Source organism: Pleurodeles waltl, chromosome 5, assembly GCF_031143425.1.
Source record: "Pleurodeles waltl isolate 20211129_DDA chromosome 5, aPleWal1.hap1.20221129, whole genome shotgun sequence".
Classification (NCBI taxonomy): domain Eukaryota; kingdom Metazoa; phylum Chordata; class Amphibia; order Caudata; family Salamandridae; genus Pleurodeles; species Pleurodeles waltl.
This window is the reverse complement of record NC_090444.1, coordinates 579,999,187-580,015,707: the sequence shown is the minus strand read 5'-3', so window position 1 is coordinate 580,015,707 and position 16,521 is coordinate 579,999,187. Positions and strand designations below refer to the sequence as shown.

Genomic DNA, 16,521 nt, shown 5'->3' with positions numbered 1-16,521 from the left:
ATGTGGCCCTAAATTATCTGTTTTCTTGTGGAAGCAACATGTACATTCTTTGATAGCCACTGAGGAGCACAAATAGGGCCAGGTGAATTAAATACACCCCTTCAAATAGCAAGGTGAATTCAGGAAATGTCATCCTTACTTAAAACAAGAGAGTATTATGGACTTGGTCTGGTGTCAATGCTGCACACTTTATGGTGTCCGAGCCATGTATAGTTAAAATTTTCTATTCCAGCAAATGCTTTGGGTGAGAAGTCTCAGATAAGGAATTCATAGTGTAAAGTGCAGGTACTGGGGAAAGTGCACATGCATGGGGATCCCACAGAACACGGAAACAACAGTGTTGTGCTCAGAGTTAATATTGATCACTTTCTGCAAGTAGAAGCCGGTTGCAAAGGAGCTTGGAACTTTGCCTATCGGATATCAGAGCAAGGGAAGACTGCAATAAGTTCCAGTTCACCCACTACCAGAGGTCCTTCAGAGCAGCAAGAGTAATTTGCCACTCTTGTAAAGGGCCACAAAGTTGCATTTTTTGACTCTTCATAAATTTCACACTTCTCAAAGACTGGGAATTTTAAAAAAACGATTTGAAATTGTGAGGAGGGTGACTTTGTAACATTGCACATTCATAGGCACAATGTTCTACTGAATTCATGATACCACTGCCTTTTATGATTTCATTATGGATCAATACCTATAACAGTTGACTAAGATGGTTAAAACATATATTGCATCTTATTTTACTGCTCAAGAGCATTCATAGTGCAAACAGAATCGAAGCAATGCATAAAGGAGGAATTTATCACTGTAAGAAATGGACATCACAACTATGAGATAACATTTACACAAATCTACTGAAATAAGTCTACATAAATTCAGAAAGTTGAATTGTGAGACAGCTTCCATTTCCTGGCATTTTGACCAAAAGTGTGATTTTTGGGATTTTACGGATATGCTACCAATCAACAGTACAAAAGTCGGACAGAAATGGTATTATTCAAGATTCGGAGACATAATCAGTAGGTAAACCTGCTTGAGAAAGAGCAAGAAAGCAGCAAATATTGTAATAGAGCTCAAGTAAAAAATAAAAGTGACTATAAAGCAGAATTCTCTTCAGATTTGATGGTCAATTATTACCTTTGCTAGCACTGATCATCTGCAGCACCATCTCAGCAGCACCCCTGTCGTGCAGTCTGGCCTGCTGATATAGAAGCTTCTGTTTTTCGACTTCTTTTTCCTGAACAAAAATATAACTCATTTAAATGATGACCTTGCATAACTATTAGGTCATTGCAATAACATGCAGTCTTGTGTACTATACACATTTTTTTCTTTTGCAGCAAATGCAACAGGGCAGTGTTTTCCAATCTTTTGACAACCATAACCCAATTTATAGAACAACCCAGTATTGCAACTCACCTAGCTTTAATAGTCATGAGACCAGGCGGTTTTTACAGTAAAAAAAGAAATCTGCTGCCTGCAGTAACAACCCATGCCAGCTGGCACATGGGGCAGTTGTATGCATTGTCAAGTAGTTGCGATACAGCACAATCATGCACAATCTGCTGGAACATATTCAGATATTTGATCCAAAGGGGCTTTCTTTGGCTTCTGCGGCAGAACATAACATATGGGTATAGTTTGCTTCTGACCCCTGAAAGCTGAAATCGAGCTCCTTTGTGAGCTGAAACATGGATATCCCTGACCTTGAAAAAACTGCATCATCTGTTTCTGTATGGTACTTGAAGATCAAGGGCCTCAACCCGACTTCGGGGCTCCACCTTGCAGTGTCTTGGTCTTATCAGCTGTACATGCCTCTCTTCAGGCCCAGAGGGGGACTGGGCTATGTAGACACATGTATGTGATTACTTGCAAGCCAGTTTAGCTGGAAGGTCAGTTGGACGGTGTCAGATCAGTCACATTTAAAGCTTGCATTTGATTTGTAACTCACCCTTTCCCAGTCCTAATAGGAAAAATACAGAAGATTAACAAACAAAATATTTCCACATTTTCACATCTAGCCACCTTCAACAAGAACAGGAACCTTGGTTAATCTGCTGTAATATGATTTAAATAGGACAATTCAGAGAACACATACATTACTGTGAACATGAAAGTGCCCAGCAGCTGTTGTAATGGTGCATTTTCTCTGTAAACAAAGTATTTAGACCACTAGGACTGGGAAGACATGAGTTACATACCGAGCTCAAGCTTTATATGTGACATATACCAGGACTACCAGGATTTTCATGACCCATTGACAATCAGCTTGTGACCCCTAGTGGGTTCTGACCCATAGTTTGGGAATTTCTTCCACAGAGGCAATGGTATTATTTAAGCAAATCAGGGACATTTGCAATGTCATTTCCAATATACGTCCCATTTGTGTGATGCCAGTACTACTTGATAATGCTTCTCTATTTGATTCATTACATATGCAGACATAAAAGATTATTTAAATGCATGAAGATTCATGTTACTCCCAGTAGTTTGTTAAGTGCAATATTCTAGTGCCTAATATGACTCTTGAATCATATAATTATCTAGCAAGCAAACATTTAATTATGGAGCAGATTCTCCAAGGAATTGTCAGTACAATAGTGCTAATACCTACGACTCTGGTTATGCACAGTGAATTTTCACTGCATGCACTGCGTGTAAATTATGTAATGCAATGCAAATGTACACAAAATATAGTTAGTTAACGGAACAAAGAAAAAACTTGAAAGAACTGCATCAACTTTGTCCTCATACAAACAAGGTGCAAAGAAGGTTCAAAGTATAACAGACATCCTAAAATGCAGCACCTCCAACCACACAGCTGTGTTCTACATGGTGGTACTGCATGTATTACCTAGCTGCAGTCAACAGGAGAATGATGAAAAGGTCTTTTCAACAAAGGTCCATACTTCATGAACTGAACGAGTAAGAGATTTATAAAAGGCCAGATTGACTAGAAAGCTGATACGGGGGCCTATTCACAAAGGTATTTTGGAGAATGTAAAGTAGTATCTTCAAAAGTAGTCTTTTACATATTCTTACATGACTTAGGGCCAGATGTGCAACCCAGAATTTTGTGACTCGCAATTTGCGAGTCGTAAAACCATATGTACAACAGTGTACCTCACATTGTTTGCGATTCCAAAAGGGGTTGCAAATTACTTACCTCATTAATATTCATAAGGTAGGTCGCAATTTGTGACCCCATTGGGAATGGCTGCACTCCAAGCGATGGTAGCCTGCTGGGGACAGCAGACCCCCATGTCTGTGAATGCTTTTAAATGAAGCAGTGTTTTTTGTAAATGCAGCCCGTTTTCCTTGAAGGAAAACGGGATGCATTTAAAAAACAAATATGAAAAGTTTTCTGGGACCACTGACTGCTCTGTAAAATTATTTTCGCTACCTTTCACGTTTGCGAATGAGTTAGCACCTAACTGTGATTGTTTTGTGACCGCTTTCACAGTCACAAAACAATCATACATTGCACTGTGACTCGCAATTAGGAAGGGAGGGCCGCTGTGGAGAATTCTGAGATATTGTTAATGAGGTTTGTTAATTTGGTCTCAAATTATTTTGATAGCTTTTACAGCATCCCTCTCGTCTCTCTCTAATGGAAACTGTTGTGCACCATTTTTGTTCAGTTTTGCCACCGGTCACTTGCAAATCATTCAACATCCGTTTGTTGGTATTTTTGTGTGTGTTTAATCCCCAGCTGTGTTTTCTTGTTTTGGCATGTGCCAATATGGGGGGTTGCTTTGTAAATGCTGTAAGCAGGCCCTGGATGTATCATTGCAAATGTTTCTCTAGTACATGAAAGTGATCATTAGTAAGTCCTTTTTTTTGCTGCGAAGAGTGTGCTGCATGACGTCTGAGAGGTGATGGGAGGTACAAGAATTATCTAACCAGATTTCTGCCTGCAACATCATATAAAGGATTTATGGGTGGTCACAGAATGAAAAGCTGCTAAATAGCTGTAGAGCTCAACAGAATGCCCTCCTAAATACTACAGTCAAATTATAAAGTAGAAAGAAAATGTCAAATTAAATACATATTCAAATATCAAAATACATTATCTTTAGAGGTTACATTTAGGGGAGAATATTCACCATTTTTGAAAAAAGGTGCATAAAAGTGTCAACTATGGGAATACGGATCAACTCCTCTTGTGAATTACACTTCTTTGACAGCAATAAGTTTGTCATTTGTTATATAAGTTGTGATCATGTTTGCACAATAAGTCCTAATTATCTCCATAGGTGGTCTTCTGGAACATTTCAACTTTCTTAAAGCATTGTTTAAGTTTTGTGGCCAGTTTGTGCCCTGGCATCATCAAGACTATGAACATATGCTCATCCCAGGTCCACTTCCATTTGGTTATGAATGGGCAAAGAATGCATTAGGACAAGATCCTAAAAGATCTTCCTAGAAGCCCCTGGTAGCCCCAGTGCCAATACCTTGAAATGTTAACCAGGAAATAGAGAGGGATGCTGTGTGAGAATATGACAACAGATAATGGTACACAGAGAACTCTAGTTTGAACCTTTGAAATTTTGAAAACACAATCTGACTTGCAGTGGTCAAGTGAGTTCTCATCTACCACTCAGAATTGTGAGTGGTGAGGTAAATTCAATTAGTAGTATTGTTCTGGTGGCTTATGAAAGTCAAAGCAGAAGACTTTTAAGAAGACAAACATATGCTTACTACTTGATAAATGTGCAGACTCTTTAAAAATAATCTAAACAATTATATGAAAAAGTCTTTGGACAGAGGTACAAGAATCTAGCGCCTCCTTGCGCCATATTAGCGTCATTTTTTTACACTAATGTGGTTTAACAAGGCAAAATTAGCAACGCCATATTTGTGCCACTTTACGACCACTTGCGCCACATTATGCCTGTGCCAGGCATAATGTATGCAAGTGGGGTCTTCCGGTGTTAGGAGGCTGGCAAAAAGAGCGCAATGAAATCTACAAGATTTTATTGCTCCACTTTTGGTGTCATTTTTACCACCTGCTCAAAGCAGACGTTTAAAGGACGCACCAATTGAAATCAATGGACCTTGTTACACTTTGCTCCACTAATGTCAACTTTTTTACGCTAGTGGAGCAAAACGGCACTATAGCGGCAATTGGCCTAACGTGCAACAGTACTGGTGCACCTGATTCTTGTAAATCTGGGCCTATGTTTGAAAAATGATCTATGTGAGAACTGACTGTGACCTCCTGGTGGGGGTAAGTCAAAGGAAACACTTTTTTACATCAGCTACCTCCCGCACCAAGGTCTGCCTTTAATGACTATGAATAACACCTTGACCCATTTTAAAGATATCCCATCTCTTAGCCTTTTCTGAAACTCTCTGCACTAAGCCCTCACTTTAAAGAACTTGTCTTATAATTGTCGATATAAATTATGAGTGAAGAGAAATTCAGAGATACTTTAGTTCATCAGGTGTTATCTCTGCCTTTCTTTCTCTCTCCTACATGCACCTCTCCCACTGGCAAGTAAAAGTGTAATTTGTTGTTATTCAGGATCAGTTATTTTCTAAACATCTGGAGTACGAAGTCTATCATTTTAAATAGCTCATATCTGCATCTCTTAACCGGCTCTATTTGGTTAATAAACAAAACTGTGAAATAATTTGATGACCCAAGAAATTTGATGCCCCATTAGGATGACTTACAAATATAACAATTAATTTTAAAAGTATAGCAGATGACTTTAGTCAAAATCAGATGACTAGTCATGAAAAGAACCAGATCATGTATCAAATTCCTTGGTCCTATCGAAAAAAATAACTTGTTACTATCCTTAATAGTAAATGTGAGAATAAAACCTTCAAATAGAGATCTTTTATAGGGATGTACGTAATAAAGTTGCTGTTAGTCTTTTTTCTACCACTGCCATTAACCACACAGTAAATGAAGACAGGTTTCAGTGAATAGGAAGAAACTGGTGATTATAGGAAATTATTGTGTGGGACCGAGATATGAATTTGCAGATAGTGGGTGGAGATGGTGATAAACATAGAAATGATTGAGGAGCTATCGGAGGAGGAACTAATAAAAAGGGTTACAAAAAATGTAAGAACAGGAATGTAGGAAGAAAAGGAGTGGGAAGGAACACTGAAACAAGACAGCCAGTGTTAAAAGAGAAGAGAAAAAGTCAGGGATATCCAAAAGGTGTTATATATTTTGTTTTGTATGTCTCTTAGTACTAAATCATGTATTTGAGACCTCAGGCCAGATAAATCATTATTTGCTTGCAGTAGCTGATGCAGCTGTGCTCATTATCATGTAACAATGTGTGTAACATTTATTAAATATTCCGATACCATGCTTCTAGTTCATATATTGTTACCATTATTTAAATGGTTGAAATACGTGATTACTTTAGTTTTTTACATGCGTATGCACGTGAATTATCACATTATTGTTGCCACATGACATCAATAGGCAGAAGATGTATTTTTCTCCAAATAAATTGTGTAGAGAATATAAAATGGCTCATTATAATCCGCTTGTGAGAGAGAACAGGCTTTGATTTCAAGACAGAGGATAGCGGCTTCTTGCTAAACTGCATTAAGGCCATCTTCCAATAACTGTCCTTCTGCAGAGACCTAATTTGTTTTTTTCTGAATGATGGGTCTCACACTTTCAAAATAGTTGAAGTTCAGGTATGTATGTAGGTCACCTTTTTCGAAATCTTGAAACCTTGATACAATGGCAAATCTTTGATACTACACTACTCTTTAAGCATGTAAGAGATCTTTAAATGTGCACAATCTTATATGTAGTCTCTTTTCATAGTATGTACAGTCTGTGTTTTCCTGTTAACTACAGTAATATTGATTTCTGCAGCAATCTTGTCTCATTGAGTGTACTCTAAGTGTGGCTTAAAACAAAGCCTTAAAAATAGCAATGTAGATTTCTTGTGTGTGTGCACTTAAGATGAAAAGTTTCCCGAACTCATAAAACAACCTCTGATAGGTTTGTTGTTTACCCATTACACATTCTTTCCACTGAGAGAAATGTATGGGTTTTGACTTGTGCATTCTTTTCACTGAAGCTGGCAAAGTGGTTCTTACTTATGTTTAGCTGAAGGCTAACAATATATGTGTTCCTAACCGAAAAAGGAATACAGGCTTTTTTGTTTTAAATAAAAGACATTAGGCGGGTTCAACGATCAACAATAACAATGCAATCCTTTTGGAAATGCATGTAGAAAAGGTTTATAAAAATTTGTTTATTTTAAACTTCATATACATGTCACTTACATATATTTTACATTGCTTATCTGAATCTGCTCCTCAATGTTCTCTAAAAACATCAGTATTGTTTTTGCCAAGAGTATAATTAACATTCTTCTTTCATCCAGGTAAAGCATTCATAGGACATGCTTATATAAACTCTCACACATTTATGGTTTTAAATAATAATTAAATGGGTACAGACAACAAAAAAGCTTGATTATGATTCTATGTTTATTACCCAGCAGCATTCATCCACTCATCCCTGTGAAAAATGCTTCTTTTAGCCCCTCAGTTAAGCAATTCAAATAATTTAGTTTCTGGCAGTTGGAAGGTCTAACTGGCGGTCAGCTTTGAAGTGCGGTGCGCCCTTTGAGTCCCCTCTGTGGATTACATTACTCACTGTAATGCTATCCAGGCTTCACGTATGATTAATATTAAATGATTTAATTAGCACAGGATATTTGAGTGGCAGATGACTGCTGGCAGATGAAGGCTGTCAGAACAAACTCAAAATAAACTAAAAATAGACTAAGCAAACCCTGTAGGAATATAGAATGAGAGGACATGAATCTCTGTGAATATGCTGTGGTGGGGATGTTGTACTGTTGGTGCAAACATGAGTAACAGTAAAAGGGTGTTATACAGCGTCACAGGGAATACAGATAATAGCAGATATGTCTGCACTTTAGAGGGCCAGGATGTAAGTTAGTGTGCTCCCACCCCCTTCTGTTTGAAAAGGGTCTCTTGAGCTACTGAGCTGACCACTGGTGTTGATGCATCTGCACCCGGTGAGTGGTACAGAGACTTGAGAAGACTCTGGGCAGCATTTCCTGCATCCCCAAAACCACGTGTTGCTCTCTACTGATAAAGGTATGTATCCAGAAACATGTGTCTAGAGTTACACAGCATAGGCTGCACAAAAAAGGGTGCACAATTAAAGACTACTACTGATGTGTTATCATGCCTGCATTTACCATGATGGATTGGGGCAAATTGAGTGCTGGGACGTGAGGCAATGTGCTCCCACCTCCCTCCTGTGTGAAAAGGTTCCCTTGAGCTACTGAGCTCATGAGTGTGTGTTGATGCACCAGTGCATAGTGAGTGGTACAGAGACCTAAAAAGACTGGGCATTATTTCCAGAACCCCAAACAACTTGTTGCACTCTACTGATGAAGGAATGAATACAGAAACATATCCAGAGTTACACAGCACAGACTGCACCACATATATTTATTACCTACTGACCGTTGCCAGTAGGTAGTTACAGTTGGGACCTAGTTTCCATGGAAATTTTTTTTTTTTAATTGCCTATATCTGTAGTACCATTTAACAAATCTTCACAACATTTTTACAAAAAATATCAAGTTAGGTCTTCTTGTGCATTAAATGTTTTGGGATGATCTGTCAAGCAGGGACTGAGAAAAAAGGGAGGGGCTCAAGAAAAGTGTGTTTCCCATGTTAATTCTCATAGACTCTTTAGGCACAGCTGCAGCCGGAAGCACTGGACAGAATTAAACCAGATTTGGTGAAGAGGTAGCTTTTGGTCCACAGATAACCATTTTTTATTTGGTGTAAATCTGTTAAGTAGTTCTTGAGATATTAAAGGGAATAGAAATTTGTATATCTGGGGCTGTAGCTACCAACACTTCAAAATAAATGTTGTCAGACATTTTGGGTCTCGGCTTCAGCTGAGTCTCAAATAAAACAAAAAAAAACTAAACAGGGCAGGGTGTATATATATGCCCTAACCCCATATAATTGGTCCAGCGGTCCCTCTGGGAGCTCCCAAGGCTTAAAAGCATTTTATATTTAAATCACAGAGAAATCCACAGCTGGATCCAAGGATTTTGCATTGATTAAAACAAATGCTGTCTACCGCATTTCTAAATGTTTTTGGCCCCCCGGGACACCAGGACCAGGGAGCATTGAGGGCCAAAAATCGGAGGGGACATCTAACCGCTTACACTAAAGTGTAAGTTTACATTTGTGAATCAGGTGCAAAGTTTTACTCATGCAGTCAGGGCGTCGAAAAAAAGGATGTTCACAATTTATAGTCCTTTACGTACTTCTGACTACTTAGGTCCCATGTACTTCACTATCAGGGAAGCAGAAAAACTCTCATTTTTTGCAGATTGTTCTGGATGCATGACATGGCCTGTGGCCATATTCTGGCCCTAATTTCTTCTGACAAAGTTTCTGAGTCTGAACCATCAATGATGTTTAAGCTAAACAAATCCTTTAGATGTTGCCCAGAACTGGAGTATACTGTACACTGTGCAAGATCTCTGTTTAAAGTTTGTGACCACAAAGTCCAAATTTAACTTTTTCTCTGGAAAAAAGTGTATTTCCACCTCTCTTGGCTATGTCCTTGCACCAGGGTTTCATATGTCAGACGTACCCCCGATTTGTTTTTCAAATTAGTGTCTGCAGATGAATGTTTGGGACTGTGGACCTAATCAACATGAGCAATGTAAAAACGTAGAGCACCGGCAAATCAGTTAGATGGCTGGCTTAGAATAATATTTTGGGTCTGCAAATCATCTATAGAACCCACTGTCACAACACGTCAAGCCATTTTAACCTACTGTTGTTCTACAAATTTCTGGAACATTTTACAACAAACAAAAAATACATGTAGTTTGCCTAAGCTTAATCTTTGTGCCATGTGCAGGGATGATTCGTCTAGGATTTAGAAAGGGAAATGTAACTTCTGAACATTTTGTGTAAGATTTTTAACAAACTTGCCAAGGTCAAACTTGTATATCTCTTTTTGGGAAAATGTGGCGAAGACTCTCAAGTGGTGGTACATTTATATGTTAAAAAACATTTGTGTTGGAAAATGGGTTATTGGTAATGGCAGGTAAGTACCTACACTTGGCAATAGGCCACTAGCCTCCACTTAGGTCCAATTAGGTCTTAGTAAATTGAACCCAGCTCAACCCTTCTTGAAGCAGTAGAAGGCAGGTAAAGTCCTTTTAGTGGTGAAGCCCAAGTGTGCAGCTGGTGCAGTCCTCCAGAGTGCAGTGTCCAGGTGCAGGTCAGGGGTACAGTCAGGGCAGTCCTTCTTCTCCTGTAGTTCTTCCTTGTTGGAATCTGATAGGGATCTGAGGTGTGGGGGCAGGTCTGCCAGTTTTATCCTTGCTCCTGGGTGAAAAACAGGGGGTCCTGGTTCTCCAATCAGGGGCAGGGTCCTTCCCCCTGTGATGACCACTTCCTGGGAAGTGTGGCAAAAATCAATCCCAGGGAGCAACATTCCTCAAAAATCCATCATGGCTGAAAGTGATTTTTGGAGGTTACATCTTAGCCCACCCACTGGTGTGGTTAACAATCCTAAACACACCCCTCTCTTGCCCTCTCCTAATCTAATCAAGGGGGCACCTAATTGTCTGGGTTTGCAGGATGTGAGGGTGTTGCTGGGTTGCTCCAAATGTCCTTCTCTGCCTTTGAAGACCAGTTTGGCAGCCCGCCCCTTCCTGCTTCACCATCTGCTGAGGGGAGATCTCCTCCCACAGGCACATCTCTTTGTGTGGAGCCAGGCCACTTCACACCTCATCAAGGCAGCCTGGCCAGGCTGCCAAAGGCTGGCCAATCAGAGCACAGCAGCAAAAACACTGCAGGGCTGAAGTTGGCAACTTTTCTGGTAAAGTTTAAAACTCTTTACCTGAACAAGTTATATTAAATCCCACAACTGGAAGTTGTGGGATTTATTATAACAATTAATTTGATACCAAACGTCTGGTATCTGTTACTTAAGGAGACTTTAAAAATTAAAATAAAGTCTCCCCATTCTAGCCTATGGAGGCCATTGACTACAATGAGGGAAAAACAAATGTGGCTGTTTTACCTCACCAGAGCTTATAAAACTATTTTTTATAAGGTCCCTGCTTATAGTTACACGGCACCCAGCCCTAGGGGCACATAGGGCACACCTTAAGGGTGACTTATATGTAAAAAATAAGGTAGTTTAAGACTTTGGAACTACTTTTAATTCCAAAGTCCAATTTGCATATAACTTTAATTTAAAAGTAACCAGCAAGGCAGTCCTGCCTTTAAAATGACTCTGGGCACCTCAGCAGTGCACCTATGGGTGCACTACCTATGCTGGGTTCCCTAAACCTACATGCCCTACCATATACTAGGGACTTATAGGTAGGTTGACTTAGCCAATTATAATTAGCCTAATTTGCATACTGATTTTACACAGAGCACAGGCCCTGGGACTGGTTAGCAGTACCCAGGGCACCATCAGAGTCAGGAAAACACCAGCAAAAAGTGGAAAATGGGGGCAAAAAGTTAGGGTGCCTCGGCTATCCGCCCTGTTCTCTCAGAATTTGCCTACACACTAACGGATTGATCCATAACTAAAGAGTTGCATTCTTGATTAGAACTAGATTGTGGCCTTTACATCTGACTGGAGATACCTAAAAAAGACAAACACATCATTCAATTGTGCCACCATCCTTTTTTTCTGACTCACCCTCATCATAGTTTGTGATGCAAACTGGCTTGCATCTGCTTCCTGAAAATAACATGCTCATTTTCTTATTGTACACTTAGTTTGATTCATACTTATACTAAAGGTGCAACCTTGTAGAATTATACTGACATTTTCTAGTGTTGTGTGGTAGAGTTATTCAAGCATTGAATGGCATTATTTGATGAAAATAATGTTAGCATAATTTTAAGGATTCCAGTTGGCACTCGACCTTGGCATTCATTTTAGCAACACTGTATTATGAAGAAAAGCACATGACACACACATTTAGCCTTAAAATTATTTGATATAAGACATATAGGAAAGGTGACAACAACAACAGTAACTTACTTCAAATGTTTTAACTTCTTCTCCGTCATCATCATCTTCTTCATCGTGGCAGCTCTGTTAGCCCACAAAGTCAAGGAAAATATTTTTAAATATTGCCCTTGGCAAAGCCATATGTGTTAACATGAGGAATGAATGAATGAACGCATGAACAAAAGAATGAACAAACAAATGAATTAGTGAATGAATTATTAATGTATAGATAGAAATATTCAACTTCTAATTTTTAACTGTGGCTTGGTGCAGAATGAATACAAAGTTTGAGAAAAGTGCATGACAAGACCTCCTGTGCCACATTGTCTTTAACATAGGTCAACTTCAATGACTCCCCACCTATGTTATAATCTTGCTTAGGCTACAGATGAGAACATGCCACTGAGATAAGCTAGGTATCCTGAGCATTCACTGTTACCCAGAAGGAGGCTGTGCATGAATATAACTGCCTCTGTTTGACAGTATTAAGATATTAAGGGCCATATTTACAGGGATTTGGCGTAGGGCAGTGCAGCAAGTCACCTTGCTGCACTGTCCTACACTGCCCTACACCAAAGTAAAAAGTAAAGGAATGCACCATATTCATGCAATACAGTGTATTCCTGTGCTTTCCCGCAGCACTGATGCTGTTCCAGCAGCCTAGCGCCAACACAGGAACCCCTGCACCATGGTGCAAGGGAGCCTGTGTTGTTGGCAGGATTATTTTTGTGCAGGAAGGGACACCTTCTTACTTTGAAGCAGTCCATAGAGGAGTGTTCCTCTTTCTATATGTGCTGCAGAATGCAGGATACATGGAAAGAGGAAAAAAACAAGGAGAAATAAAAATTGTTCTACTTGTCACGCCTGCCCTGGGAAGGCGTAATTATTTTGGTGCACTCCTGGGTTTACAAGACCTTGTAAATCTAGAAAATGCACCAAAACCAATGGGAGTTGCATGGAAAAATCCACTGCAACGCCCATGGAGCACCTCCCTGGCAGAGAGTAAGGCCACACTGCAACTTGCGCTGCCTTGCCTTACTCAATATCTATCTGGCCTTTCAAAGCAACGCAAAGTGGCTTTGAGTGGCCTCATAGATATTGTTGAGAGGTACGCACCACTGCTGCACTACTACAAGAGCAGCAACACCAGTGCAAGTCTCTCGTAAATATGCCCCTACGTTTTTCAATGGCATATTGAGGAAACTAGGAGAAATATCTATAACAAAAGATTGAGTAATCCGATATGTATTAACAAGTGCCACGGCTGTAATTTACTACATCTATGAGTTCTATGAAACTATATAAGTTACAAGAAATTGATGCAGCAAGTATGTCAAATTATGAATTCAATGTTAAGTAAGATGAATCTTTAATTTACAAAAAAAATGTAGGCAAATGGTTGATACCTTTCCCATGATGTCAGCATACGCCATGTAGAGGAAATCCTCCTCTAGTTTGCTAAGGGAAAGATACGTATTTCAAAATGTGTCATTAATCAGTATATATCTGAGAACAAGCAAATGATAATGCTGATAGGAGAACAGTTCTGATTTCCCACCTTAGACTACATGAAGATAACATAAGTGATATTTCCTGAAAAATACCTTTAACTGAACATTTCGCAACACACATAATTCTGATTTCTGGCTTTCAGCATAGAAGAGTGACAAAGAAAGCTTAATTGTCCTGAAAATAAAAACATTTCAATTTTATAAAGCTATCCCTAGGTTCATGTTTGTTTTTTGTTTTTGGCCTTTTTTTGTTTAAAAAAATAAGGTAATGTAAAAATATTATTTTTATTGAAACGCCCTGACTAAAAACCATGATTCCACAAATATATTGCAGTTTACACAATATATAAAAACACATTTCCATTTTGAATGCTGGTCTTTGTTTGAAGGGGTAGAAGTGAGCAAATTCCACTGTTAGTCAATTAGGCATTTACAGCAATTCTCCTGTTTGTTTTTAACTTTCGTGTCTCTGAACTAAGTCGTCTTGGTCAAGTTTACTTCTACATATGCTGAACGGCAAAATCACAGTTTTGTTGATTTAATTGTGGCTCAATACTACTTTTAATTTTTTAATTGTCTCATTTCTCTTTTCCAAACATCTGTATATTTTACCCATTCAAGAAGGGGTCTCCAATTTAGTATAGACCCCCTTGCCAGGAGATTTCTGATGACTGTTTAGGGTATCCATCTCCAGAAAAACTGTGATGGAATTTGCTGGAAACCTACAGACTTTCTTCTGTGAGAAGTCAAGAGTTTCCAGGAATAGGAACTGTTACTCATGGAGACTCTTACTCTTGGAAGTTCAAGTTTATGTCACACAAATGTAATACCAAAGCTTTGTGAATCAGGCTTGGATTTACAGGTGTACTTCACACCTAAGTGTGTTTTGGTCTACCTGATGGCAAAAAATGTGAATCAGGCTCTCTGACTCCAAAAATATCCTACATGAGAAAGAACGTCACTTTTTCCACAGAAGCCCATAAAGAAATGTTTTCTTCACTAACATGGAACATTTTACTCTAATATGTTATTTGATTTACACCCCAAAAGGTGTAGACAACTAGAAAGCATCACACGAGAACTGTACCCCCAAAGTCTGCCCAAGCAACCACTCACTTCTTCTGTGTATTGTTTGTCAATCCCTTTCTTGTAAATTGCTATATATGAGTTTTACAGAGGAAATAAAAGTTGTTTTTCAGTCATGATCCTGCAATTAACTGAACCCTGCAATTTAATCATATTGCCTCGGTAGTTTGCCCCAATGTGAGTTTCTAGTCTTTTTCTGGCTTCCTAGGTGTTTGCTCTCTTTTATCAATGCACTACTATGTTCATGTAACTCTTCTTCAAAATTATATTTACTTTCCAACACTTTCCGCTTGATCTGTCCAAGACTCTATTTTGAGGATGACCTCCTCCAGTTTGTAATTTTCTTCATCATCCAATTAGGGAATTGTTAACATGATGGTGGGGCAGAGGGTTACCCTAAACTAAATGAATGTTCTAGAAACATGCCTCATGATGAGGAGGACTTTGACTCTACATATAACGTTCCCCACCTGGTTGAAGTTACCAATACTGGGTGCATCAGTAGCTCTTTAGGCAGGGAGAGGCAGAAATATTACATGTTTTAGGGTTGTTATAGTGATGATTCTTACATGTTGTTTTATTAGTAAAACACCAACAACTCTTAATTCCAGTAGACTCAGTAATGGACCAAGCACCATGATCTCTGTTTCCTTTCCTCATGCAACATTAATGCTAGCTCCTAATAACCAATTTGATGGTGGAAGTTCCTTCCCGTCAAATGCCTGATGGAGTATTTATCAGAATTGTTGGAATTACCTAGAAATAAAGAGTATGTGATACTTGTGTGTGTTTACATTTGTAGTAAATTAATATGTACCACCTTATTTTATACTTGATGGAGAGCAAAATAAGTAGGTCCAGGTCATTTGGATATGTGTGTTTGTCATTACTTATTAGGTTACAGTAAATAGAAATAAATACAAAAAAATCAATATACAGAATCAATGACTCTAAGATTGTAAGAGGGATGGAGCTATGACTTATACATTTTCCTTTAATGTGAATATGATTCAGTTTTCAGAGCTTCTTACAATGTGTTTTATAGTGAAATAAACAATCATTCAGATGTCCCACTTGTTTTTTGGGATGTTTAAGCAATTAGTGCAGACAAATAAAGAAGAAAGGGAAATCAGAGAAGATTCAAAAATTACTCACCAGTTCCCTGTAAAGGGAAGTAATGGGCAGAGCTGCAATGGGCGTAATGGGTTTCCACTCTTGTATTATGTTGAAGTTACTAAGAGTAATGCCACCTATTCACAGTGTCTACATTTTTGCGAGGACTGTTGGTGAAGCACAGCTATACATAGATATAAGTGTTCTAGTCAATAGTAATGCATCATTGATACAGTAAAATACATGGGACTCTGCAATTCCTGTATAAATGCACATCTCTAATTTCTTTACAATCGCTTCCTATTGATGCACTCAGTTGGCGTTAATAAACAAAAGAAGTTAGAACTCAACTGTAATAAGTTATTGCAGTTGAGTTCTGACATCACAATGCCTGCTACCACAGCCAGCAGCCGAGGCGAAAGGCAGGTCAGGTCACAGAGCAGCTGTTTCAAACAACACAAATGAAATATTATTTTTCTTTCTTCTGCTCTATATTTCAATGCTTGCCGTGGGTAGCAGAAAGAACATGATTAATTTTTGTATTCCTTAGATAATTATAGAAAAGTTAGAATCTTTCTGCATGTTTCTACATATTCTGAGTTACTGGAACTTTGTTTTTTTTAAACTGACTTGTATTGAACTGTTCTTATTATCATTTTGCAACAAATATCTAACAGGGTTTTGATGTGTTAAATTTTGCAGTAGAGGTTCTATTTTTATTCTTCATGTTTGAAACATGCTCTCTCTTTCTGAAAGAGCTATAGACCTAGG

At 38.6% G+C, this 16,521-nt stretch overlaps 1 protein-coding gene across 1 annotated transcript in view; it reads right to left on the bottom strand.

Moving 5' to 3' along the window:
* The window catches only part of RYR2 (ryanodine receptor 2), a 2,714,825-nt gene that overhangs the window by 427,876 nt on the left and 2,270,428 nt on the right, over positions 1-16,521 (bottom strand). Inside the window, exons 77-79 of the mRNA XM_069234403.1 lie at positions 13,447-13,498; positions 12,071-12,124; positions 1,135-1,234 (exon numbers count right to left, since the gene is read on the bottom strand). Of these exons, the coding sequence (XP_069090504.1) occupies positions 1,135-1,234; positions 12,071-12,124; positions 13,447-13,498 (206 nt within the window). The remainder of the gene's footprint in view (positions 1-1,134; positions 1,235-12,070; positions 12,125-13,446; positions 13,499-16,521) is intronic.